Here is a 24,345-nt window from a genome sequence, read left to right as displayed (position 1 = left end):
TCCAGATATTCTGCAGATCTCGTCAGCAGTACATATTCGAGTCACATAAACTAAGCTACCAAGTTATATATAGAAAACTTGTCTTCGTTCATTTAGGCTGATTTGTACCTTCCGATAATATATTTCGCAATGGCAGGCCTTCTCAAACTTACCCAGGCTGTCTTCATATGCAAAATCCTTTCCGTTGTCTGGTTTGAAGGATGTTCCGCTTCGGTCCTTTCATCCTCTGTTGGTGCCTCCGTCCAAACCAGCAGTGGATTGATCATCGGTCATGCTGGCCCTCAATTCCCCGATACCTCTGAGTACCTAGGCATCCCATTTGCATCACCCCCGATAGACAAACTACGGTTCGCGGCTCCAGTGGCATTCGAATCCAAACAGACCGTTTTAGCAAATGCCTATGTGTGTATTTCTCCTCCCGTTTCTCTTTAAATTGACGCAACTGACAATCTTGACAGGGCCCGTGCGTATACGTAACCGGACCCCGTTGGCGAATATGAGTATCTAATGAACCAGTAGCAACTGTCTATCCAACAATGAGACATTTCCACTGTATCCTGGATCAACTCCTCAATACTCTCGGGTTATGAGTGGTTTTTTACAGCAACAAGGCCCACAAAGTGAGGACTGCTTGTACCTTAATATATGGACCAAACCCCATCCATCCAAGCTGAAACCGGTTCTACTGTGGATTCATGGTGGACGTGAGTGTGACTTCCAACTCAATAATACCCGGCTAATACCTAAAGGATTCGTCATTACTGGTGCCCAATGTCCATACTACGATGGGCAAGTCTTGGTCTCAGAGCATGATATTCTTCTAGTCACAATCAAGTAAGTGAATCCGGCAATTCTCTGGCAAATATCTCTTTCCGAAGATGCACATGAGCACTAATGTTTGCAATCTATCTATCCACTTAGTTACCGGTTGAACATCTTCGGTTTTTCAGGCGCCCCAACCCTCCCTCAAAACGTAGGTCTCCTCGACCAACGCTTGGCCATTGAATGGGTGCACCGCAACATCGCAGGATTCGGCGGAGATCCAGACCGCATCACTATATTCGGATCCTCAGCCGGTGGTACCTCAGTCGATCTCTACTCCTATGCCTGGGCCCATAACCCACTCGTCAGTGGCCTCATTTCGCACTCCGGAACAGCATTGAGCTACATACCCAATACACCACAGCAATCTGCAGATGCTTTTTACAATATATCTGCGTCTCTGGGATGTGGAACTCGCTCTGAGAAAGAGCATCAGGTTCTGGAGTGCATGCGACAGAAATCTTCCGAGGAGATATTTACCGCGTCCAGCAATGCTCTCATGCTCGACACTGCTACCATTCCCGAGCCGATATTCCATCCCGTTGTGGACGAGATGACGGTATTTAGTGATTACAAGAAGAGATCCGCCGAAGGAAGGTTCGCAAGATTGGTAGGTCGGCTCCACAGCAGAGTGAAACAATTGCATATAGGTGCAGAGGATTGATCACAAAATATCTTAGCCATATCTAGTAACCAGCAACGACAACGAAGCCGGCTTCTACCGTCTCGCCGCATACGCAAGCACGATCGCCGTCAGCGATTTTTCCTGGGACCAGTTCAATCTTGCAGCGTTTACATGTCCTAGTGGACAAGCTGTCCGAGATCGGGTAGCTCATAATGTTCCCGCATGGCAGGCTCGATACTTTGGTGACTGGGACAACCTTCGTCTTTATCCTGGAAGTGGGGCCTATCATGGATCTGACCTGCCGATGGTTTTCGGGACCGCAGAGAAAATCAGTATGCTTCCAGATAGTGAAGCTGAAAGGAAAACTTCTCATTATATGGCTTCGGCTTGGGTGGCTTTTGCTAGTGATCCGAAAAATGGACTGAAGAAGTTTGGATGGCCGAGGTATGATCCACATGGTGAGTTTGATTCGTGGTTGCCTTCTTCCACATTGAAGATTGTTAGTTTGTTGACTTTGAGTTAGAGAAAACTTTGGTTGGACTGGCTTATAGGAATTCGACAGTAGAATTTTTGGAACCGCGGCAGTTTGAGGGTGGATGTACTGCTTTCAAAGAGGATATAATCCTTGGGGGAGGGGCTATTTAGATAAGTCTGTCTGAAGTCGTAGGGACGTGTTCGCTTTAAGTTGGAGATTTGAAATGAGCAATTGGTTCTGAATTACTTCAATATTTTTTAAGATCCATTTAAGCGTAAATGTACCGACCAGTTTAATTACAAACTTCCGATCTCTGATGAACCACAGTTCGCGCTCCAGATGTTTGATCAAAGAGGGAGCGGAACTCTCGACATTCATATGTTGGCACTTTATATACCGTACTAGGCCAATTCGGGCAAAGGGCAGAAACATAGACCGTACGGGATACCTTTCCTCTATGAAGAGAAGGCCGCCCAATCCGTATTGGTGGCATTTTGGTATAGTCAAATTACAACTTGATGGGAATTGGGTTCGTGGATATGACATATCGAAGCGTATGGCAAGAGATAGAAGGCCATAAGTCAGTGGCTGCCATACAAAGGACCCTCTCGGTACTTTCACTGCCCCAGATTAATTGATCTTACTGTCAGCGGGCCGTTACCTGTTTACTAAAGTGCCGACCAAGGCGGTGTTTTGGCTAATCAATGAATCCATGGTTCCATCTCGATCCGTGCACCTACACCGTATGACGAGGGGGCGCGGGAAATGAACACTAGCGCGCCCAAAGAGACAGCCACTGTGTCGCATCAAGAAGGTACCAGCTAACTAACTTTTGAGGCGCATAGGACAAAAAGCCTCAACCGCAAGTGCTTGTTTACGCCATGGAAAATTACATCATATGATTCTCGTCTTATGCGTAAAACCAGAATTTTTCCTCCAGTAGTAGGCTCGGGCAATTAGCGGGCTTGACAAACTATCGGGATTCGGGCGGCCCGCGCTACCTTCTATAACCAATTGAAATAAACGTGTGATGATGTTGAAGGAAATTTGAATCTTCTTAATTTCGCATAGATTATCTTCCTCCCCCGCTTGAAATGGAAATGCGGAGGGAATATCTGGGGAATAACCTCCCGGTGAACAAACGCGGTCATAGTCGACCCCGACATACTTACCTCCGCATGAAATCCAACGCGGAGACGAGGTGGAATAACCCGACACCTCCCCCTTTGGATCATAAGAGGTTTTTTTTATTTGGGATCCACACAAACCGAAACCTAACCGACCCGACTAGTGTTCACGGGAAAAGGCTTGAAAGAAATTTAAAAAAAAAAACAAGGGAATTGAGTGTACCAGGTTGAATGGGATGGGTACCCGAAGCCCGAGTCCCACACTTTCGGCGAGCGCCGGCCAGTCAAAGCCGTAAGATGCCGTGCGAGGCCGTCCAATTCTGGCTAAAGGCCCGTCCATGGGGCCCCGGACTGACTCTCCAGCTCTCCAGACTCCAATGGAAAATTTGGTTCTGAGCAGACTAAGTGGAGAACCGGTTAATTTGTAGGTAATATGCGCCAATTAATTTATGTCTGCAATCCGACCGTGGTGTCGCTAATTGCACAGGTCGTTGTCTGGGATCGGCCATACTAATGCCTTGTTTTCTTCATTATTTCCAAGTTGGTGTTGGACTTCTGTATCGCGGTATGGAAAGTAATTTTCTCATCCAGGGTCCTCGGGTAGAAAGACCCTCTACTTTATTATAGCCTGTCATTTACCCGATTGATTTTATCTCATTTACACATTCCCGTGTAGAATACCATGCCGACTGCGTCAGGAAGCCGAACGGGGAGCCGAACACGGCTTATGGCTGACACGGAATCCAAATGACTCTGTGCTTCGGTCTTGAATAGGCATCCCTCGTGGCCCGATTCCCCGGATCCATTCATGAGATCGGCAGGTTTCAGCCAATTAGAGATTGAAATGTGGATTCAATATCCCGTCTCGGCCAATGAGATTTGGTTATCCCCGCAGCACGCGAACAGGGTCTTGGCAACATCACGGAAACGTTACACTCGATTATTCTCGACTTCCTCCCAGGCTGACATTACCCGGAATGAGTGATCCCACTGCATGTCTGGAATTATCGGTGGAGCTGTCTCGCAATGATTCCGGCCCCATGTTGAATCCACCATTGCAAAAGTTAAAAAAAAAGTAAATTGAAGAATTTCTCTGTCATATGCAGTATGAAGTTTATCCTCAGATCTATTTAAATGCCCCTTTCCTCCCACAACCGGACTTGGATTGATCGGCTGTTTGTTGTGTTTTCCCTTTCCCCCAATTAATCATAGAGTCTGGGAGCTTTTGAGGTCTCAGTTTGCCCATCATGCCTCTTGCGGGGAACATCTACTACATTGCGGCCATCGCCGTTATTGGCGGTGGTCTGTTTGGTTTTGACATCTCGTCGATGTCTGCCATTTTGGATACTACTGCCTACAAGTGTTATTTTAATCACGGTCCCGAAGGCCCGCCTTTCAACGATTCCGAGAACTGTAGTGGGTTGAGCTCGTTGTCTCAGGGTGGTGTTACTGCTGCCATGCCCGCTGGCTCGTGGCTTGGTGCTTTGATTTCTGGTTTTATCTCAGATCGTCTTGGTCGTCGCTATGCTATTATGACTGGATGTGTTATCTGGTATGTAACTGGCTTGTCACTGTTTCAATGAGTCAAGACTAACATTGTATCGTCTAGGGTTATCGGTTCTGCTATTATCTGTGCTTCTCAGAACATGGGCATGCTCGTTGGTGGCCGTGTTATCAACGGTCTGGCCGTCGGCATCGAATCTGCTCAGGTTCCTGTTTACATCTCCGAGCTTGCTCCTCCCTCTAAGCGTGGTCGCCTGGTTGGATCCCAGCAGTGGGCCATCACATGGGGTATTCTGATCATGTACTAGTATGTTTCACTATGGAATATAGGAGGATTCAAAAACTAACCGTTTCTCCCACTTCACAGCATCTCCTTTGGTTGTTCCTACATCGGTGGAAACACCGCTACCACCTACAGCACTGCTGTTTTCCGAATTCCCTGGGGTATCCAGATGGTTCCCGCCATCCTTCTATTCATCGGCATGATCTCCCTCCCTGAATCCCCCCGTTGGCTCGCCCGCAAAGACCGCTGGGAAGAATGCCAATCCGTCCTCACCCTCGTCCACGGCAAAGGCGACCCCAACAGCCCTTTCGTCATGACCGAGATGCAAGAGATTCGCGAGATGTGCGAGTTTGAGCGCCAGAACGCTGACGTCTCCTACCTGGAACTGTTCAAGCCCAAGATGCTCAACCGCACCTTCATCGGTATCTTCACTCAGATCTGGTCCCAGCTGACCGGTATGAACGTCATGATGTACTACATCACCTACGTCTTCCGCATGGCTGGCTACTCCGGTAACGCTACCTTGCTCGCCTCGTCCATCCAGTACATTATCAACGTCGTGACTACCGTCCCCGCTCTGATCTGGGTTGACCGCTGGGGACGTCGCCCCACACTCCTGATCGGTGCCACTTTCATGATGATCTGGATGTATGCCAACGCCGGTCTGATGGCCACATACGGCACTGTTGTCCCTGGCGGTATCGACGGTACCCCCGAGGAATCTATGCGCATGAGCGGCGCTCCCGCCAAGGCCCTCGTTGCCTGCACTTACCTGTTCGTGGCGTCATATGCTCCCACCTGGGGTCCCGTGTCCTGGGTCTATCCTCCGGAGTTGTACCCCCTCCGCGTTCGCGGGAAGGCGGTCGCCCTCGCTACATCTGCCAACTGGGCATTCAACACTGCCCTGGGTCTCTTCGTGCCCTCTGCATTTGCCAACATCCGCTGGGAGACTTACATTGTCTTCGGTGTCTTCTTGACTGTCATGTTGCTTCACGTTTACTTCATGTTCCCTGAGACTGCTGGCAAGACTCTTGAGGAGACAGAGCAGATCTTCGAGGATCCTAACGGTATCCCGTACATTGGTACTCCGGCTTGGAAGACTACCCACGACACCAAGCGCACTGTCGCTGCCGAGCGTGGTGATGTTGAGGTTCTGGGTGAGAGGTTGGCCGTGGGTGAGAAGTCTATGGCTGCCCACACCGAGAACAATTCCGATGCTTCTTCATAAGCTAGATTTATTTGGAGTTGTGAAGATTAATTTTCCTTTTCTCTGGATTTGAGCTAAGGCCCTCATCTATTGGACGATATCATGTAAAACAAGATTCATGAGATATAATTGAATATAAATATTTATTTCTATTTTCATTCACGGTACTTTCTGGGCCTAGGGAACACATGTACTCATGCAACATAAGCCATAGAGTGTTTGCCAACGAATCTTCATATTATCTATAGTCTTGAAAACCCCTGGCGCATAATGGACACCAGTTTTGAGACGATCCCTATTATTTCTTATCCCACAAGGGCTACATCTATGACCTGCTTACTAAAGTAGATAGATGTACCCTGGAATCTCCCTGTCAGTCTTGTCCTGATCATCGTCAGTGTTACTGCCATCCGACTCGTAGCTACCAGCACTGGTCACCGCACGGGAATTACGGTACTGCATGTAGAACCGAAGGCCCATGGCGGAGGCAACTCCAAGAGAGAGACCAGAAAGGCAGACTTTGATACCAGTCTAAAGTATGACAGATCAGCAAATAGTTATATAATCCAAAGGAGCCATTACTCACCGGATACTTAGGCTCTTCCCTTGCCAAGAAAACCTGCGGACTGATGATGTTGCCAACACAGTAGCAAATAAACAGCATTGCGCTGACCGTGGTCTTCTTGGTACTTCCACAGACATTAGAGGACACCATTGACATGCTAATCGGCAAACCTGAAGCAAAGGATCCCATGATCGACGTTCCGAATAGCTTTGTCTGTCTGTGATTGTCGTCCAGGGTATAGACCAAGACACAACCGATGATACTAATTTCTGTTAGTGAGTTATAACATCAATTGAGCGACACCACAAGGCAGGGTCATACATACCTAAGCAAGGCAAGAATGACTAGCATGTAGCACCGCGAGTTTGGAACGTAACTACCGCAGAAAGAGGTAATAGTGACTAAACCAATTTGCACCGCAGAGCCTGGCATCTGGTATAGCAGCGCCTGAAGTCCAGAATAACCGAATCCAGCAATGATGATACCCGTGAACTTGAGTGAAATTAGCATGCAATGCGAACTGGAGTAGATTGTTTGTACTCACGGCAGTCAACCCTGAGTTAACAAGCATAACTCCAAGCATGTTCAAACAAAGAAGCCAAGACTGGGGATCTTTGAATGCCTCCCACACTTGATAAGACTGGAATTTGTTCGAGCCCTTTTTCTGGTGGGCACTCATGGTACGCTCAACGGCAACGACACGCTCTTTTGGCGATAGAAAACACGCGGTTTCAGGTCCATCGGGAAGAAGGAAGAACAGAGCGATTCCGCTAGCGGATGTCAGTGATCCGAGGATGATAAAGAGATATTGCCAAGTGTATAGAGTGGATTCGATATGCCCGATTGCGTAGGCTATGAGACCGCCCAAAAAACCGGCAAAGCTGTTGCCCTGTTTCATAATTGTTAGTGCTGAATACTACTAGCGTGAAGTTCAGATTGAAGCATATACCAAGTACCAGATACCATGCCTATGAAAGATGGTTTTCAATATTAGAAGCAACATTTGAAGGACGCAAAGTAGTTTGAAGTAAGACGTACCTCAGTGGCTGTTCTTCTCTCTTGTAGAATTTGCCAGTTAAGAAACTAAAACCCGGAGCAACGGATGCCTCCATTACACCAAGGATAAAGCGCGCAACCATGAAGCCAGCATAGTTATGGCATGCTGCATGACATGCAAGCACAGCACCCCACGCAAACCTAGACATTGGGCATATTAGTAAGATTGCAGCGCATAAATCACAATGATATGACTTGCACCACAAGAGACAGGTACTTCCCCAGGGGAACCCGAACAATAATCCAAGTCGTGGGGAACGACCAGGCAAAGTATCCAAAGTAGAAAATGGAAGTTATCCAGGAGTATTCATCTCCAACGAGGCCCTAAAGGATTAATTATGGAGCCACAGTAAGTTTGCGGGCATGTGAACATACTACGTCAGTGCGGATGCCCAGGAGCGCAGTATAACCCAGAGAAACTTTGTCGAGGAGTTGCAAAAAGTAGCAAAATCCAAGCAGCGGTAGAAGTCTTCAATCTTTTAGCTCATGAGAACATTATGCTAGGTGAATTGGTTCTTCATACCGGGAATCAATCTTTCTCAACACTCGGCTGGTGTTAATCTGTACACTTTCAGTTGTTCCTGTGCCTGTATCCTCATCTACATCGACGCATGGGGCTTTGAGATCGGCTTTCTTGGACAGTTGGTCCATGGCGGACAGCATATTTCAACTTATATAGTAACCAAAGAAAGTGAATTGCAAGGTTAAAGGCTAATGCTTCAATATTTGTAGTAATTGATATGTGTTGACTGTATACTTTTACCTGATACAAGATTGTTTTATATATGGTTCTGACGTCTTAGATTGAGCTTTGGACGATTCCGAGGTTCACTGCTCAGGTATATTACGTTTCCCTATCTTTTGCGTCTTATCAAAAAAAAGCCTCTGATTTCAAGCTTGAAGATGTCGAGATAGCGGAAAAGTACCCCATAGAAGCGGAGTTGTTATCTATGCCAGTAAAAAATCGGGGTCGGGGCGTTGGGTTTAATTTAGCGCCTGTCTGATTCTAGAATCTACGCGAATATAGGGTGAGCTCAATGATAAGTTGATGCCTAGATGAATATTCGATCAAGTAGCTTGATTGGTTGAGGAGCCGATAATCTTAGACTTCGGCCTTCAACTTCGGCTATTCTAATTCGGCAATGGTAGTTGTGAAGAGCCGACCTCTACTAGTGCAGCACTATCTCCTCCTTTTATGCTTTATGCTAACTTGGCAAGCATATTAAAGTATGCCGCCAATGGGAATGTTTAATTCAAGATCCTTCATTGGCCACAGAGGTATTTAACTCGACTGATCCTCGGATATCATGTCATATCACGAAACGTGGAAATCTTTCATCTCGTATCCAGGCTAGGTAGTCCGCTGATCCGGTGCTGGTTCTCATGTCCATAAACATGGCTTTCAAGAGATCATGAGCGCGTCGCATGTTTTGGCCACCAGCCGAAAGAGCGGCAAATCTTTCTAGAATCCAGCCTTGGTGGATCGGGTCTTTTGTCTCAAACGCGGCCACGAACATAGGCCACGCGGCTCGCCATAGATAACCATCGCCTTCGTACTCGTGCATACTGTGGCAAATCTGAAGTACTTGTGAGACGATTGATGATAACTGGTTTTCATAGAGTAGTCTATCATGTCGTATGACCAGGGCGAGGATCTCTGCGGCCGTTAGGCATGTGTTTGAGAGTAAATCGCTTCTCTGAACTCTTCGCGATAGAGCTGTGGTAATAAGATTGGATGCCCTCTATAGTATGGGTCAGCCATCGAACAATCTTTCTTTAAACCAGTACCTACTTCCTGTAGCTCCTTCAATTTGCGACTGAATAGAAGCAGCTTATACGAGTCTATTTCATCGCCATCCCTCTCTATATTTGATAGCTCATATCGTAGCATTGCAGATTCATGTGCAAAAACAAATAGGATCTCAGTCTGTACGTCCCAAATCTCTTCTTGGACCGGATACTCCGAGCCCCAAGCGTCGTGCAGCGCATTAGCAGAGGTTTGACATATTCTCGCTATCGCTCCGGGGTACTGCTCGTCCAACAGAGACACTATGTTAGCCCCGAGGCCAAACGTAGATGCCTTAGCATCATGGTGTATTGTCCACAATGCCATACGGTCGATCATTTGCGGCTGGACCCAGTATTTCGGCGGAGCGTCCTGGCCCGCTTTTTCTTCATGGTGCAACGATCCAGGCAAGATTTCGGATCCGTGGGTAATAAGAATGTCCCGCACTCCCCGAAGGTGCGTCTGAAGTACGTTTGGATCATCTCCATATGTTTGCTCATAGACTATGAATAACCATAACGCCGGGAATGTGATCCATCCTGTTACGTGTGGGGCCGAAAGGTGCTCGATGAAGAGTGATAGTGCCTTCTGGTAGTGTTCCATCGCTATGGTGAGTAGCTCAGTTTCATTCTCCATGGCCATATCGCGGACAGAAAACGCCGTGACTAGGTGGGCGAGAAGTGGATGTTTCGCGCACATTAATAGCGCGTAGGAGTAGGATGACCATCGAGGAGTTTTTAAGATCATCCGCGGCACAACATTTACAGCGTAATGATTCAGTGCTCGGCGATCTGTGGCTGTAAGAGGAAGTGCCCAATCTGAAGTCTTGATTCCATAAGGCAAGTCAGGCTCTGGTCCAAGAGGTTCTGGAGAGATGATCTGTGGAGCGATCGTGATCGGCTTCGATTTCGGATACAATGTGTGGATATTGTGGGGTCTTTGGCCACTACCCCGGACAGCCCTTTTCCGGGGTTCATAATCGCATTCTCTGTTTCGCTTAATACATCTGTTGCATTTTGGTCGGAGTTCGTCACATTTGACTTTGCGAGTTCGGCATGTCCAACATCCTGATAAGCAAAAGAATTGTTAACAAGAACTCCGATAGCGATAAACCCAATGTGAGATAGCTTACCACTTCTACTGCGGGGCCCGTTGAGACCAGACATGAAGCCGGCGATTTTACCCGCGGAGGAAGGATAAGTATAAAGTCACAAGAGTAAAAGTGAAAGCCGATTGGCTAAAAGTGCAAAAAGTACAAAAAGTACAAACAGTGTATAAAGGACGAAAACCACGCCAACAGACATGGGGTGTTGCTTGGTTTGTTATATAGCCGAACTCATAGATAAGGAAGATAACGCCACCAGATAAGGAACTCTTGACATGCTATTGGTTCAATCTTGCCGAGTGCCTATGACTATTTGGCGAGGGTAACTGACTTGGGATGATCTATACTATGAACTGATGGGGCTCCGTAGTTGAAACATGTATGGAGTACTTTGAACACGGATTCCATGACTGAATGAATGCTGTCATGAACTCGCGGGAATCGTGACTCTGATCAAATGATGTACTATAAGTATGCCGTCTGTCCCATGAATGTTTTCTCTCGTTCACATCAATTAACATCTTCTCGTGAAAATCTGAAAGAACTATACATCCAGAAACCATGGGTTCCATTGCCAACGACGACACCTCCAACTTGAGCCCGGTCACGGGTATTGAGAGATTGAAGGCTATTCAAGAAATTGTCGAGGCCAGAGTTGCTACTTCTACCACTGATCTGCGTCAAGTCATTAAGCACGTAAGTATTCATATGAAGTCAATCACTCTTTTCAATCAATGCTAATTCCAACCCAGATCTACGACAATCCCGAAATCGCTTTCGAAGAGTACATTGCGCACGACACTATCTGCAAGTTCCTTGAAGATCAAGGATTTCAGGTCACTCGGAAAGCCTATGCCCTCGATACTGCTTTTGAGGTTCTCTACGGTCAGGGTGGTAGATTGATCAGCATCAATGCCGAATATGATGCTCTCCCTGGCATTGGTCACGGATGTGGCCATCACTTGATCGCTGCTGCCAGTATTGCGGCTTTCCTTGGCATTACTGCAGCTATCAAGAAGAACAATATCGAGGGCCGTGTCCAGCTACTTGGCTGTCCAGCCGAGGAGAATCAGGGTGGCAAAGCTGTTCTGTGTAAGAATGGAGCTCTAAAGGGCGTTGATGCCGCTGTCATGGCGTTAGTATCAGATTTCTTCCCAGAGCCTTCATCCACTAACAAATCACAGACATCCCGTGCCGCCGTATCAAATCTCAAAGAATGCTATCGAAGATAATGTGACCGCAGTTGGAGGTTGCTCCTCGTTGGCCATGCTTCGGTGGGTCGTGGAGTTCCACGGAAGAGCATCCCACGCCGCTGCGTGCCCTCACCTAGGCGTTAATGCCTTCGATGCCGCCGTCGCCGCTTATAACAACGTTGCTCTTTTGAGACAGCAGATTATGGACGCAGAGAGAATCCACGGCTGTGTTCTTGAGGGACCTACCGTGCCCAACACTATTGGACATTATACTAAGACTGTATGGATTGCGCGCAGTCCCACCCGGGGCTCACTCGAAGCGCTTTGCAAGCGTGTTCTTGCTTGCTTTGAAGCCGCTGCCCTGGCTACTGGATGCACTGTCAAAATTACCGAGTACGTATCTATCGACCATTTTTCTGTGGGACTAATGAACTAATTCATCCTTAGGGGTAATATGTACACCGATACCCTCGTCACTGAGAGCCTTTGCAACCGTTACGCAGAGATTACGAACAGCATTCAAGGCCACAACACTATTCCCTTCATTCACAGAGTCGAGCCAGGCTCCACAGACTTTGGTAACAAAGCCTATCTCAACATCATATTATACTGCAACCCGACTGATTTTTTATAGGCAATGTCACATATGAATGCCCAGGTATTCACGCTTATTATGGTGTCCCTTGTACGTCTGGGGTCTCAGTTCACCACCAGACTTTCACCGAGGCTACGGGTACTGAAGAATCCTTCTACCGCTCACTGAAGCAGGGTACCATGCTGGCTCTGACTGCGTGGGATCTTCTTACAGACGATGCATTCTACAAGCAAGTTAAGGCCGAGTGGGATGTTACTGTCAAGAAGCACAGCGAATGAGACGTTTAGGGTATAGGTTACCTCTTTTTAGCATTTTTCGAGCATTTTACTGCACGGATTTGGAGCATTTGAAATTGTGAACATAGAAAACATTTGATGAATGTCATTCAATACTCCTTTTTACCTGGACGTGAGTGACGGATTGATATTGTAATCCAGAGTGGAGCAGGTAAAAAGAACCTCGGTAAACATGATCTCATTATTAAGCTATTAGCCACGGGTCATTGGGTTTGTGCTTAAATATTAAGCTTCATTGCGGCGATTAGACCGCATATGGTTTAGTGTGTGTCCTATTTTGTATTAGCGTCTATTGTATGTGGAGGCAATGATGAAAGACATGAAAATTATCAATTATTGCTTGCTAAGCTTCCGTTGTATTCCATGAAGTTGATTTTGAGTTTTCTCAAGCCAATTTTCACTGTTATAAGTTCTCAAGAACTCGCACAATTTACTTAATCAATAATTTCCTCATCTCATACCCGTCCCTTCTACAACCCCCCAAAATGAAAGCTGTTGTCATCACATCTCCCAAGAAGGCAGGCGTAGTCACCGACCGCCCTCTGCCAAAGCTCCGCGACGACTACATTCTCGTCAAGACCGTAGCTGTTGCCTTGAACCCGACCGATTGGAAGCACGTTGCCTATGTTTCTCCACCCAACTCACTGATCGGCTGCGACTACGCTGGCGTGGTCGAAGAGGTCGGCAAGGACGTCAAGACGCCATTTAAGAAGGGTGACCGTATCTGCGGCTTTGCCCACGGTGGAAACGTCAACCAACAGGAAGACGGTGCTTTTGCCGAGTACATTGTCGTAAAGGGAGATCTCCAGATCCACATCCCGGACAATCTGAGCTTCCAGCAAGCTGCCACCCTCGGTGTCGGTATCACAACCGTCGGCCAATCACTATACCAAAGCCTGAAGCTCGCCCTACCCACCGAGCCACTGAAGACCCCTGAGCCCCTCCTCATCTATGGCGGATCGACCGCGACCGGAACCCTGGCTATTCAGTTCGCCAAGCTGTCTGGCTACAAGGTCCTGACCACCTGTTCGCCCCGAAACTTTGATCTCGTTAAGAGCCTCGGTGCCGATGAGGTCTACGATTACAAGGACCCCAAATCGGCCGCCGCTATTCGTGCGTCCACTGATGACAAGCTCAAGCTTGTGCTCGATACCATCTCGCTCGATAGCAGTGCGGAGTTCTGTGATAATGCGATCTCCACCACCGGTGGTGAGTACACTGCTCTGCTGCAAGCTGGACCTAAGCGTGAGAATGTGAGCTGCAAGATGACTTTGGGATACACTGCGGTTGGTGAAGCTTTTGACAAGTTTGGCCAGCACTGGCCGGCTAAGCCTGAGAACTTTGAGTTCGCTTCGAAGTTCTGGAAGATGGCCGCGACACTTCTGGCTGAAGGCAAGGTCAAGGTGCACACCCCTAAGGTGAACCCTGGTGGTCTGAGAGGAGTTCTCGAGGGACTGGAGCTCCTGAAGAACGACAAGGTTAGCGGCGAGAAGCTGGTTTACAATGTTGCGGAGACAAATTAGACTTGTTGCAGATAGCAATCACAAAAATCAAGACTCAACTTATATATGAACTTGAAGAGTTTTTCATAATCGGCCCGATAGGCAAGCACCGAACAGACTTTACTGTAGCGTAGATCGTTTCGCTTTCGGGAAGCCGGCTAGAGCCGACATCGGGACTGACCAAAAACAGCAGGGCCAGTCTGTAACTAACTCGTCAAGGATATGAAGAATATGGGGAGACAGTAAAACCTAAATGACAACTACCTAGGTATCTCATTTTCCCTTTTACCTTGGGAAATGTCGTATACAAATACGCACCTTCGACTTTCCACTCCGCTTCAAGCAGATCCGAACCGAGGTGGGGACATCCATGAAGCCGATAATCTTGAGGAATACAATGATGATATAAGGATCACCACCGTGAATACCAAATGCGGCCTTGAAGTAAGTGATATTCCTACACCTAGCCTTTTTGGCATCGAAAAACCTTGGCCAGTAAGCGGACCGTGGCTCATATCCCCATGGGAAATATCACTCGGGGAAGTCCCGACCTAACCACCCCACCATAGTCGGCTTTCGAACCTTGTGTTCAATTGCCGCCTTTCTGACAGTATGGACATCCTGATATTCGTCCCCATTTCCACGGCTTGATCCGACTAAGGTGGTGATATGATGTCAGATGTAGCAGTATTCCTCCCTGCGTGGGGTGTGGGAAATTGGGGAAAATACCTCATGTACCTGATCGACCGAGTATATATAGGATGTCCTTTTCTGCAGTTTTGACTTTACACAAACGGAAAACAGTGAAGACTCTGTCTGAGAAAAGCCTGCCATGAAGCTATGGTCTTTTGCACTTTGGGTCACCTTGGTGAAGGCCTGGGTTGTCAATGAAGGGACAACATGTGTCTTGTATCCTGAATCACTGGTTCACCATGGACAAGCTGTGGATGATTCTCCCTCCATCCAGCAAGCCTTTGACATGTGCGGCACAAATGGTACGGTCATCTTCTCCAAAAGTGTCTTCCATGTCAATACTGTTCTGAACACAACCAATCTGCTGAATTGCGATGTTCATCTGCGGGGTGAACTACGCTTCTCCACCAACCTTCCGTACTGGAGAACTCATTCGTACAGTGTTGTCTTGCAGGACCAAGTCACAGCGTGGCTTTTTGGCGGTACAAATGTGAATTTCTACGGCGAGGGTGGATTTTACAACGGCCAGGGCCAAGCTTGGTACAATGCCAACAGAAATGAGTCGAACCAGCCAGGACGGCCCATGAGTATCACTTTCTACAACTCAACCAACCTTCTTGTCGATGGATTGCGGATCATCCAGCCGCAATTCTGGGCCACATTTGTCTGGGACAGCAAGAACGTCTCGGTGACCAACCTATTTGTCAACGCCACCAGCAACAGCAAATGGGGCACAATGAACACCGACGGCTACGACTCCTGGAGGAGTGATTCTCTTCTCGTGGAAAATGCCACCATCATCAACGGTGACGACTGTATCGCAGCCAAAGGAAATACGACCAACTTGCTCGCCAGAAATATTTACTGCGAAGGCGGTACTGGAATCACCATTGGATCCATCGGCCAATACCCAAACATGCCCGACTACAACATCAACACCACCTTTGAGAATGTGAAAATCAAAAACTCAATGGATGGTGCCTATATCAAGACCTGGCAAGGCACTCGAATCTACACTCCCAGTAATGGGGACTGGGGCGGCGGTGGAACTGGCCTCGTCAAGAACATCACCTTCCGCAATTTCGAAATGGAAAATGTCGGGCTTCCCATTCAGATGTCACAGTGCGTTTACTCGGCTGGAACCAACAAGGGCTGCAACACCTCGACACTGCAAATTGAGGACGTCAAATGGCAAAACATCCACGGCACGTCTCGGTTTAACATCGCGTCGTCCATTTACTGCTCTGACGAACGCCCGTGCCCCAACATCACTTTTGAAAATGTGAACATCACCAGCGTGAATGCCAGTCTCGGTCTTCCTTACTATGACACCGACATTCAGCACGAATTGTTCCAGTGCACGAATATCCTTGGGCAGAAGGACTCTGGAATTCCCTGTAACCAAGCCGCTCCTAGTAATTTCAGTCAGTGGATCTATGGGAATGTCGATAGCTCGGGTCTTGCAACTCTGACGTGAGTTCACTTCGCGGCTTCAATGATTGTGATGAGAATATGCCAACTATATTTAGAAGAATTTTTCGATCATGAATTACCCCTCATGCCCTCCAGACTATATGTTCTTTCAATTTGTTACCTGCATACCTAAATAAATGTAAAAAAAGAAAAATTGTACGGAGTACGGCGCATTGAAGCCTCGTTCAATCATCTAGGCCCTTGCACTGAGCAGATGCAGCTGCCCGTTTGACAGCCGGGTCGGTTTGTTGTTTGTTATTAGAGGCTTTCCGCCGCGCAAAAAGCGCGGCGCCTACTTAGGTGTTAGAACTCACCTCCTACTATATCTCCTACTCAGTCTCCTACTTAGTCTTCTCTTCGGTCTCCTACTGGGTATCCAATCCAGTATTCTACCTTCTTTCGTACCGTTTTAATCCAATGGTCAAAGGTCTCCCCAAATTCATAATTAGCGGGATAGAAAGGAAAAAATGAGAGAGAAAAGAGAAGAGAAGAAAAATGAAGTTGAAGGAGATAGCGCAAAAATTGGTGGTGGTTTCGAACGTATGTCCAAAAAGTCTGTGGTGTACCCAAGTAATAGAGAGGTAGATATTGACCAGTCGGCCCCTATCTGCCAGAGGCGGTGGATCGACCTTGATTTCCGCTCTGAGGGCCCGAGCCAATCAGATCTTAGAGGCTCAATTGTGCGGTGACTTCCAAGTAAACAATTTCTCACGATCAAACATTTGAAACAGCCTTGCAACCTCCCCAGAGGTTTGCAGTGGATATTGTATGGAAGAGATACCATGCATAAATATACAGCTGTTGATTTATATACAGCTGTTGATTTATGCAGCACTTGAGTGTATACGGGACGCACATTTTTGGAACCTCTTTCGTCATCGTGAGTATAACCGGCACTAATACATTGAATCTCTAGCGCGCCCCGCAAACCAATTTGGGTTTTCTCGGACCGAACATTGCCATAGCAGCCGAATTGGCAAATTGTTATAATTCTACGAGGAAAGGTAATTACGTTAGAGCTTGATGTTCAAGTAACATATTCGTTCTATGGTGACATTGGAATCCCGGATATGGAAACCGAGTGGAGTAACAAAAAATTGCAGAGAAAAAAAAGAGCAAAAGAGAGGGAAAAAGGGGGCGTAACAAAGATTCGGAAGTCGGAGGAACTTGAACTTCTACCGATGTTGCCAAGACGCAAATCTGTTATTAATTAGTTCGCGCGGAAATCTAAAAAGTGGCTCTTAGTCCCATCGTTCTCGTTTCTCTTTCCGTTTTCCCTTCCCGGCACGTGAGTCGTGGAGTCCCGATCTTCAGAACATTCAACTTCGTTCTTCCGACAACTCAACACTTTGGAACCAAAATCCACCACAATGGTTCGCCCTCGTGGTAGGTCCAATCTGGGCGTGGACATCCGCGGCGATACCAGTGCGCCTGCGATGTCCACCATGAACGACATCAGCCCGATCGAGCCCTCCTCTCCCGATATGGGCAAGGTATGTAATTCAATATACCCTCCGAATTAGTCACCACGCCGAAAACCCCAAGTCGGCGCGCTAACATGCTCTATCTGCGCATCTAGCGATTCGAGAATCACTTGTCCGAAAAGTCCACAACCAAATCCCACACAAAGCGTCGTCGCAATCGCTCGTTGCTCCATCGTTTCGCCGACACCTGCCTCAAGTACACCTGGCTGTTGCCGCTGATCATCATGATCTTCCTACTGTCGCTCTACGCCATTAACCCGACCCCGTCCAATCCCATGCACAGTGCCATCTTCCTTTCCTACCAGCAGCCACCTAAGGTCCCCGGAGGTCCGATCATGTACGGAAAGGGCAAGAAGGATATCGCCTTCGTGGCGTTCTACACCATCGTGCTCTCGTTCACGCGCGAATTCATCATGCAGCAGCTGATCCGACCTCTTGCGGCCTTCTGCGGTATCCGTGGAAAAGGCAAGACGGCCCGCTTCATGGAGCAGGTCTACACGGCGATCTACTTTGGTGTCTTTGGTCCGTTCGGGTTGTACGTCATGAAGCGGTCGGATATTTGGTATTTCAACACCACGGCGATGTTTGAGAACTTCCCTCACCGCGAGCACGAGGCGCTGTTCAAAGCTTACTACCTTCTCGAGGCGAGTTACTGGGCGCAGCAGGCTATTGTACTCATGCTTCAGCTTGAGAAGCCTCGTAAGGATTTCAAGGAGCTGGTCGGACACCATATTATCACCTTGGCGCTGATTGCTCTGAGCTACCGCTTCCACTTCACATACATCGGTTTGGCGGTGTACATCACCCATGACGTCTCGGACTTTTTCTTGGCGGTATGTGGAAGCAAACAAAAAGAATACAAAGAATACATGCTGACCCAACTGATCTAGACCTCCAAGACGCTGAACTATCTTGATGCATACATTACAATTCCATACTTTGCAGTATTCGTTGGCATGTGGGTCTACCTACGCCACGTGCTGAACCTGAAGATTCTTTGGGCTATTCTGACCGAGTTCCGTACCGTGGGTCCTTTCGAGCTCAACTGGGAGACTGAGCAGTACAAGTGCTGGATCAGTCAGTACATTACCTTTGGTCTGCTTGCCAGTCTTCAGGCTGTCAACCTGTTCTGGTTGTACTTGATCCTGCGCATTTTAGCCAACTATATTTTCAACAGCGTCACAAAGGACGAACGCAGTGACGATGAGACCGAAGAAGAAGTCGAGGTTGAGGTCCAGACCAAGGCTACCCTCGCGACTGGTACCGAGTTCGCCAAGCAGGAGAACCAAGCTCCGCAGGTCCTTCTGAACGGTGAGCCTGCCCCTGAGCAGCGTGGTCCCAGGACCCGCAGCCGAAAAGCGTGAGGACTAGAATGTCTCACATACGGTCAAGTCTCCCATGTATTTTGGGGAGACTTTTCTCCACCTGTCACCTTTATTTGTCTTCTCACGGGTTCTTGGGCAACCAGAAAGTCCCTTGTTTATAATTATGCATGAAGAATTGGACGACTCCGACATGGTGTTTGTGTTTCGAGTGAGCCTTCGAATCGGCTGCTTAGAACTTCGGGTGCATTGGGATGTGGTTTGGGTGTTTATTATTGGTGTGGATCTTTCTATTCGATTCGTGCACAGTCTGTTTTCCACTCAGTTCTCTTCTTGTTCTCATAAACTTTTACACCCTGTACGTTTCTGTCTGGACTGATGCCATTGAACGAATATATCAATGATTTCCACGTGATGAGTTGCCAAGATTGGAATAAGCAAGTAGATCACGTAGTGGCTCTGGAAGATATGTACAAACTAGCTTGAACTCTGGGCTTCAATATGAGCACATTCCCTGGCTGCTTTGTCCTCCTAGTCTTGTTGTTCTTGTTGTTGTCGTTCTAGTTGTAGCGATTCTTCAAAACGTTCTTTCCGTCGACGCCACTCTTTAGCAGCCTCCGCAGTCTGGCGTTTAATCACCACAATTATGCAACATGTATTTTCCTTATTTGGGAATTTCCGGGTCAATCGACTGAATGGGTGGCCGGGCTCATATGCATCAACATCACGCGCCCAAGTGATCTGAAGGTTTCTATTCACTTTTCTGACGCCTAAGGCTAGTGTGACTAAGTCATAAGGTCCAATCTCAATCGCGTAATCAACAGGCTGGCGAGGCAAAAGCTCTTGTTTGATGGAAAATGGAACATCCTCAATCGGGGTATCGTGGGGCAGCTGGCCACTATCCACGGAAAAGGTGTACATGCGCAAAGTGCGATATGGGTGGTTGTGCAAAATCAGATAGAGGGTGATGAAGAGATTAGAATTGAGTTCACACATTGCTCCATCTGGTGCATATATGAGACTTGTAGATTGATAGTGTAGTAACTGCTCGGAAGGCTGGTATGGTCATCGCACAGGGAGGGTTGGAAGCCGTGTGGATGGGAGCGCCTAGGTATTGATAACGTGCTTGGATGCGAATAATTATGGTGGTGAAGCGAGAATTAGTCTAGACTGTAGACTAGTAGGCAAGTAGCTGTAGATGTAGACGAATTTGAAATATGATGTAATTGGTTGTGATGGAGATATGTCTTCCTCCGGCTGTCTACTCAGAGTTTTTGGAAGATATAGGAGATGACACTCAAGACATTTAACATTGACTGGTTTAATTTGACAAATTTGTTTGAAGCATATCTGAAGACGATAATTTATGTCTTATGAATGATATCTTCTTTGCTTCAGTCCATTCAAGACGGAGCGTTGACGCTGGCTTTCTTGGGCAATTCAATCCCCACTGCTGCCGTTACCCCAGCATCAACCGGAAGAATCACTCCTGTCATCCATCGAGCATGAGGACCTGCAAGAAACACTACAGCTCCAGCACAATCCCATCCATTTCCCTCTGTCCTCAATAAACTACGGTTCCTGCGAGCCTCCCGAACCTCTTGGCTCATGCCATTCACATACATCATGGGTGTGTACAGCATCTTATGAAAAGTCAGCCAAGAACCAGTGCAATAAAATGATCAACTTACACCTGGACAGACACAGTTAACTCTGATACCCTCCAAAGCGTGATGTGCAGCCATCGCACGTGTCAGATTAACCACGGCTCCTTTTGCAGTCGGATATAGCAGATGAGGCGTGCCACCCTTCAGTCCAGCAACACTGCCCATATTCACGATACTTCCTTTGAGCTCCCCCTCGTTTCGAGTCATCTCCGGTATCGCATATTTGCTCATTTTGACCATACTCCCGACGTTGATCTCCATGCTCTTCGCCCACTCTCCCATATCAACATCAACAGCCGTTCCCGCCGCGCCGCCGATCCCGACATTATTGATCAGAATATCAAGATGGCCAAATTTTTCGACTGCTAGTCGCACTGCTGCTTCACAGTCCTTTTCACATGTGACGTCTGCTTGGAAGGAAACTGCTCGTCCACGGTTGGGCTGGGATCCAATCATCTCGACAGTTTTGTTCGCCCACTCCAAGTTCAAATCGACGCAGACCACGTCACAGCCATCGTTGGCTAGAAGAATTGAAATTGCGCGGCCATTACCAATTCCATCGCCTAGGCATCCTGCGCCTGTCACGATGGCTACTTTGCCTTCTAAAGAGCGGGAAGGAGGCTCGGTCGGTATGTTGGCACCCATGGTTGGTATTTTGACTTTAGATATATCCGAAGACTAAAAGATCTAACTTTTTTGTCTACATATAAACACTCCGTTCATTGATATTACTTGCATACCGGAAGAACCGCGATTTCCCCAATTTGGCTGGACTGCGGGGCTACCCCCTTATAGCCGAACCGAGGTCTGGTAGGTAGCTGTAGGAGAAAGAAGGCTGACAAAAGACTCGATTGGGTTCAAACAACGCAATACTATGGAACAGGCTTATAGGGTTTCGGGTGAACAACTGGCCGATGGCGTGGCCCATCTGTTGATCGGCGAGTCAGTGACATTGCGCTGAAGCCCCCGCATTTTGTGCTACGACTCTGCCACGAATATACACTCTACCTTGACTTCGCGAGATACAATAAATTACCTTGTAAATGGCTGATTTCACTGAGTATGGTGTGCCCAGCGCTGAGTGGTTGGCACTCGAGCCCTCTTTGCCCAAAATACCCGAGCTCGCACCGAAGCAATTGAGGGACTTGGTGAACAAAGGTCGTGAGGAACTGGCAGCACAGTCTATGATTGATCAAGGTAAGTGATTGTGAATGTTCCTATCATCGCACAGAAATCTGTATCCATTACAAATGAACGAACATTTCCTAAACTCAGGACTCAGCTCTAAGGTCCAATTCCATGATCACACAGTGCCTACTCGTGACGGTGCAGCTCTGGAAGCACGCATCTACCGTCCATTGGGAATTCCACTTTCCCAGCCACTTCCATTGTACATCCACATCCACGGAGGGGGCTACATCTTTGGAACCCTCGCCTCCGAAGACGCGATTTGCTCCCGAATCGTAGTCTCACGACAAGAAAAGGGCACCCCCGTTGCTGTGTTCAATGTCAACTACCGCCACACTCCGGAGCACCCATACCCGACCGCTTGGAACGATGTGGAAGACGCCTTCGTCTGGGTGCATGAGAATATTGCTGCACTAGGTGGTCTCGCTGACCAGGTTGTTGTGGGCGGTATATCTGCCGGTGGACAGTTGACAGCCTCTCTAGCCCTTGCACAGCTTCGAGGTGACAATAAACTTCTGGCAGCCTGTCCCAAGATCAGAGGCCAGGTGCTGATGATTCCGTGTCTTGTAAGTTTGGAGTACTATGGTGCACGGAAGGAATTACTGCGCAGTCCTGAGCTGTCAAGTCTTGTGCAATGTGCCGATGCACCTATCCTTCCGATGAGTCGGCTTGAATTCTTCATGAAGATGCTGGAATTGCCACTTGCTGAGGACGCAAGTCGTGATCTCAGGATGAATCCTGGGAATGCTACTGCGGAGGAGGTTAAGAATTTGCCTCCTACAACTTTCGGAATTGCTGGGAGAGATCCCCTGCGAGATGAGGCACTTTTTTACTCCAAGCTACTTAATGATAGCGGGCAAGTTGTACAAATTCTTTGCGGTTGTGTTTGAGTGCTGACATCCCGTCCGTGTTCAGGGTCCCTACCAATGTTACTGTTTTCCGCGGTCTTCCTCATTCATTCCGGCGACACGGAAACGCACTGGAAAAGGCGAGTAAAAAGTGGGATGAAGTTATGAGTGATGGAATATCCTGGGCTTTGGGTAATCCTAAGGCTGGAGCTTGGGAAATTAAAACCGATTAAGGTAATTAGCTAGGAAGTCTGAACCCGGTGAGGTTTCCCATGCCCTATATAACTTTGATATAATAGGAAAATCAAGTGATTTGATAAAAATTTCAGTTACACGTCGGAGAATATAGCCAACCTAATATCAAAGACTACTGTCAAACTCTAAATACCCTTAATCCTTTTCAATGCATCTTGAAACGATATGCCATAGCCTACCATCAACTCTTCCTGGTGAGAGACACCAGGTACAACATGAAGATAAGAAGTGGAAACAGCTGCACACGACGCCTTTTGAGACGCGTGGTTAGTCCATATCGACTATGCAGAGTACGATCAACAGCCCGTCCCCGCGCCTTAGCATAGAATGTATCAGTATCAGCTTCTCGACAATAAAGAGTTCCGGTAAGGAGCACAGTTGACGCCATTGAATTCTCAACCCAAATGCCTGGTAAGCCTTTGGAACTATAGTAATTTCGTGGAAATTATAGATAGGAAGAAAATCGGTTTTTGGCTGCACAACCCATGCAGGGGTATTTCCAGTTAGCCATACTCATGAGCTACGCGGAGGACGAGACTGTCCTAATGTTGAACTTGGAATGAGTCTAAGGTGTTTTGTTTTCATGTTAGATCTACGTTGGAGTGAGTCAATAGGCAGGGCAGGATTATCAGATATCTATACATAGAAAGACGATTATCAGCATTTGAATCCCACACATGGTTTCCGGAGTGTGCAATGTCTGCTGAGGTCGGTGATAGAGCCAAGCTTTCTTTCAAGACGGCTCTACCCGGACGTGGAACACCGGGGGCTGCATGTGGGGAAATACAGGACGTGGTCACTAGACTCAGAAACGCCAGTGAAACCGTGCGATTCAGGGTACAACTTCTGCAGATTTGACTCCCCAATAAATACAATTGGATTGCAGAAGTCCGAAACATGCCCAGGAGTAATGTGAAATCTAGGTACTGTGTTATAAATAATCTTCATTGGAATGCGAAGGACATTGGTAAGCCCGGGGTTCATTCCTGATATTCGTCACATGTTTGAAGAATCACGTATCTAGATTGACGTCCATACAGATACACAGAAACAAAGTATGGCCTCAGCCGAAATTATAAGGCTGATAATGATTATAACCACTTGACTCATTCAGGTGCTATCGAAAAGATGAAATCTCCAGAGCAACAGGTGATTCCGGTGCTGACAGAAGAGCAGCGTGCTTTTGATCGAAAGATCTTACGGAATATTGATGTCCTAGTCCTACCTATATGTGCCCTTAACCAGATCTTTACATCTATGGATCGTGCTGATATC

The 24,345-nt window shown here is 47.5% G+C and overlaps 11 protein-coding genes across 11 annotated transcripts; 7 read left to right on the top strand and 4 right to left on the bottom strand.

The window, feature by feature from the left end:
- Positions 1–129: 129 nt before the first annotated feature.
- On the top strand, positions 130–2,092 carry N7520_007456 (Carboxylesterase type B; the record flags this gene model as incomplete). Its single annotated transcript, XM_057141390.1, has 7 exons — positions 130–402; positions 459–463; positions 520–704; positions 750–834; positions 922–1,432; positions 1,503–1,905; positions 1,971–2,092. 7 exons carry the CDS (start codon positions 130–132, stop codon positions 2,090–2,092), a joined length of 1,584 nt encoding a protein of 527 aa, XP_056995396.1.
- A 2,204-nt stretch (positions 2,093–4,296) lies between these two features.
- On the top strand, positions 4,297–6,063 carry N7520_007455 (sugar porter family MFS transporter; the record flags this gene model as incomplete). Its single annotated transcript, XM_057141389.1, has 3 exons — positions 4,297–4,601; positions 4,659–4,859; positions 4,920–6,063. The coding sequence occupies 3 exons, from the start codon at positions 4,297–4,299 to the stop codon at positions 6,061–6,063; spliced, it is 1,650 nt and encodes a 549-aa protein (XP_056995395.1).
- Positions 6,064–6,381: 318 nt separating this feature from the next.
- Positions 6,382–8,314, bottom strand: N7520_007454 (uncharacterized protein; the record flags this gene model as incomplete). Its single annotated transcript, XM_057141388.1, has 9 exons — positions 6,382–6,573; positions 6,629–6,869; positions 6,933–7,099; positions 7,152–7,496; positions 7,557–7,575; positions 7,646–7,804; positions 7,848–7,987; positions 8,039–8,132; positions 8,187–8,314. The coding sequence occupies 9 exons, from the start codon at positions 8,312–8,314 to the stop codon at positions 6,382–6,384; spliced, it is 1,485 nt and encodes a 494-aa protein (XP_056995394.1).
- Positions 8,315–8,973: 659 nt separating this feature from the next.
- Positions 8,974–10,148, bottom strand: N7520_007453 (uncharacterized protein; the record flags this gene model as incomplete). The annotated part of the gene is made up of 2 exons (XM_057141387.1): positions 8,974–9,405; positions 9,456–10,148. The coding sequence occupies 2 exons, from the start codon at positions 10,146–10,148 to the stop codon at positions 8,974–8,976; spliced, it is 1,125 nt and encodes a 374-aa protein (XP_056995393.1).
- A 967-nt stretch (positions 10,149–11,115) lies between these two features.
- On the top strand, positions 11,116–12,620 carry N7520_007452 (M20 family metallopeptidase; the record flags this gene model as incomplete). Its single annotated transcript, XM_057141386.1, has 5 exons — positions 11,116–11,250; positions 11,307–11,689; positions 11,739–12,140; positions 12,195–12,325; positions 12,382–12,620. 5 exons carry the CDS (start codon positions 11,116–11,118, stop codon positions 12,618–12,620), a joined length of 1,290 nt encoding a protein of 429 aa, XP_056995392.1.
- Positions 12,621–13,123: 503 nt separating this feature from the next.
- Positions 13,124–14,161, top strand: N7520_007451 (zinc-binding alcohol dehydrogenase family protein; the record flags this gene model as incomplete). The annotated part of the gene is made up of 1 exon (XM_057141385.1): positions 13,124–14,161. One exon carries the CDS (start codon positions 13,124–13,126, stop codon positions 14,159–14,161), a length of 1,038 nt encoding a protein of 345 aa, XP_056995391.1.
- An 811-nt stretch (positions 14,162–14,972) lies between these two features.
- Positions 14,973–16,310, top strand: N7520_007450 (uncharacterized protein; the record flags this gene model as incomplete). The annotated part of the gene is made up of 1 exon (XM_057141384.1): positions 14,973–16,310. One exon carries the CDS (start codon positions 14,973–14,975, stop codon positions 16,308–16,310), a length of 1,338 nt encoding a protein of 445 aa, XP_056995390.1.
- Positions 16,311–17,676: 1,366 nt separating this feature from the next.
- On the top strand, positions 17,677–19,154 carry N7520_007449 (TLC domain-containing protein; the record flags this gene model as incomplete). Its single annotated transcript, XM_057141383.1, has 3 exons — positions 17,677–17,799; positions 17,886–18,623; positions 18,681–19,154. 3 exons carry the CDS (start codon positions 17,677–17,679, stop codon positions 19,152–19,154), a joined length of 1,335 nt encoding a protein of 444 aa, XP_056995389.1.
- A 489-nt stretch (positions 19,155–19,643) lies between these two features.
- On the bottom strand, positions 19,644–20,108 carry N7520_007448 (uncharacterized protein; the record flags this gene model as incomplete). The annotated part of the gene is made up of 1 exon (XM_057141382.1): positions 19,644–20,108. One exon carries the CDS (start codon positions 20,106–20,108, stop codon positions 19,644–19,646), a length of 465 nt encoding a protein of 154 aa, XP_056995388.1.
- Positions 20,109–20,515: 407 nt separating this feature from the next.
- Positions 20,516–21,424, bottom strand: N7520_007447 (SDR family NAD(P)-dependent oxidoreductase; the record flags this gene model as incomplete). The annotated part of the gene is made up of 2 exons (XM_057141381.1): positions 20,516–20,755; positions 20,804–21,424. 2 exons carry the CDS (start codon positions 21,422–21,424, stop codon positions 20,516–20,518), a joined length of 861 nt encoding a protein of 286 aa, XP_056995387.1.
- A 398-nt stretch (positions 21,425–21,822) lies between these two features.
- On the top strand, positions 21,823–23,048 carry N7520_007446 (alpha/beta hydrolase; the record flags this gene model as incomplete). Its single annotated transcript, XM_057141380.1, has 3 exons — positions 21,823–21,976; positions 22,055–22,823; positions 22,883–23,048. 3 exons carry the CDS (start codon positions 21,823–21,825, stop codon positions 23,046–23,048), a joined length of 1,089 nt encoding a protein of 362 aa, XP_056995386.1.
- Positions 23,049–24,345: the final 1,297 nt, after the last annotated feature.

The sequence above is a fragment of the Penicillium odoratum genome (genome assembly GCF_028828045.1).
Source record: "Penicillium odoratum strain IBT 22623 chromosome Unknown utg000005l_segment0_segment0, whole genome shotgun sequence".
Taxonomy (NCBI): domain Eukaryota; kingdom Fungi; phylum Ascomycota; class Eurotiomycetes; order Eurotiales; family Aspergillaceae; genus Penicillium; species Penicillium odoratum.
The sequence above is the reverse complement of the archived record's forward strand: the minus strand, read 5'-3'. Positions and strand labels throughout refer to the sequence as shown.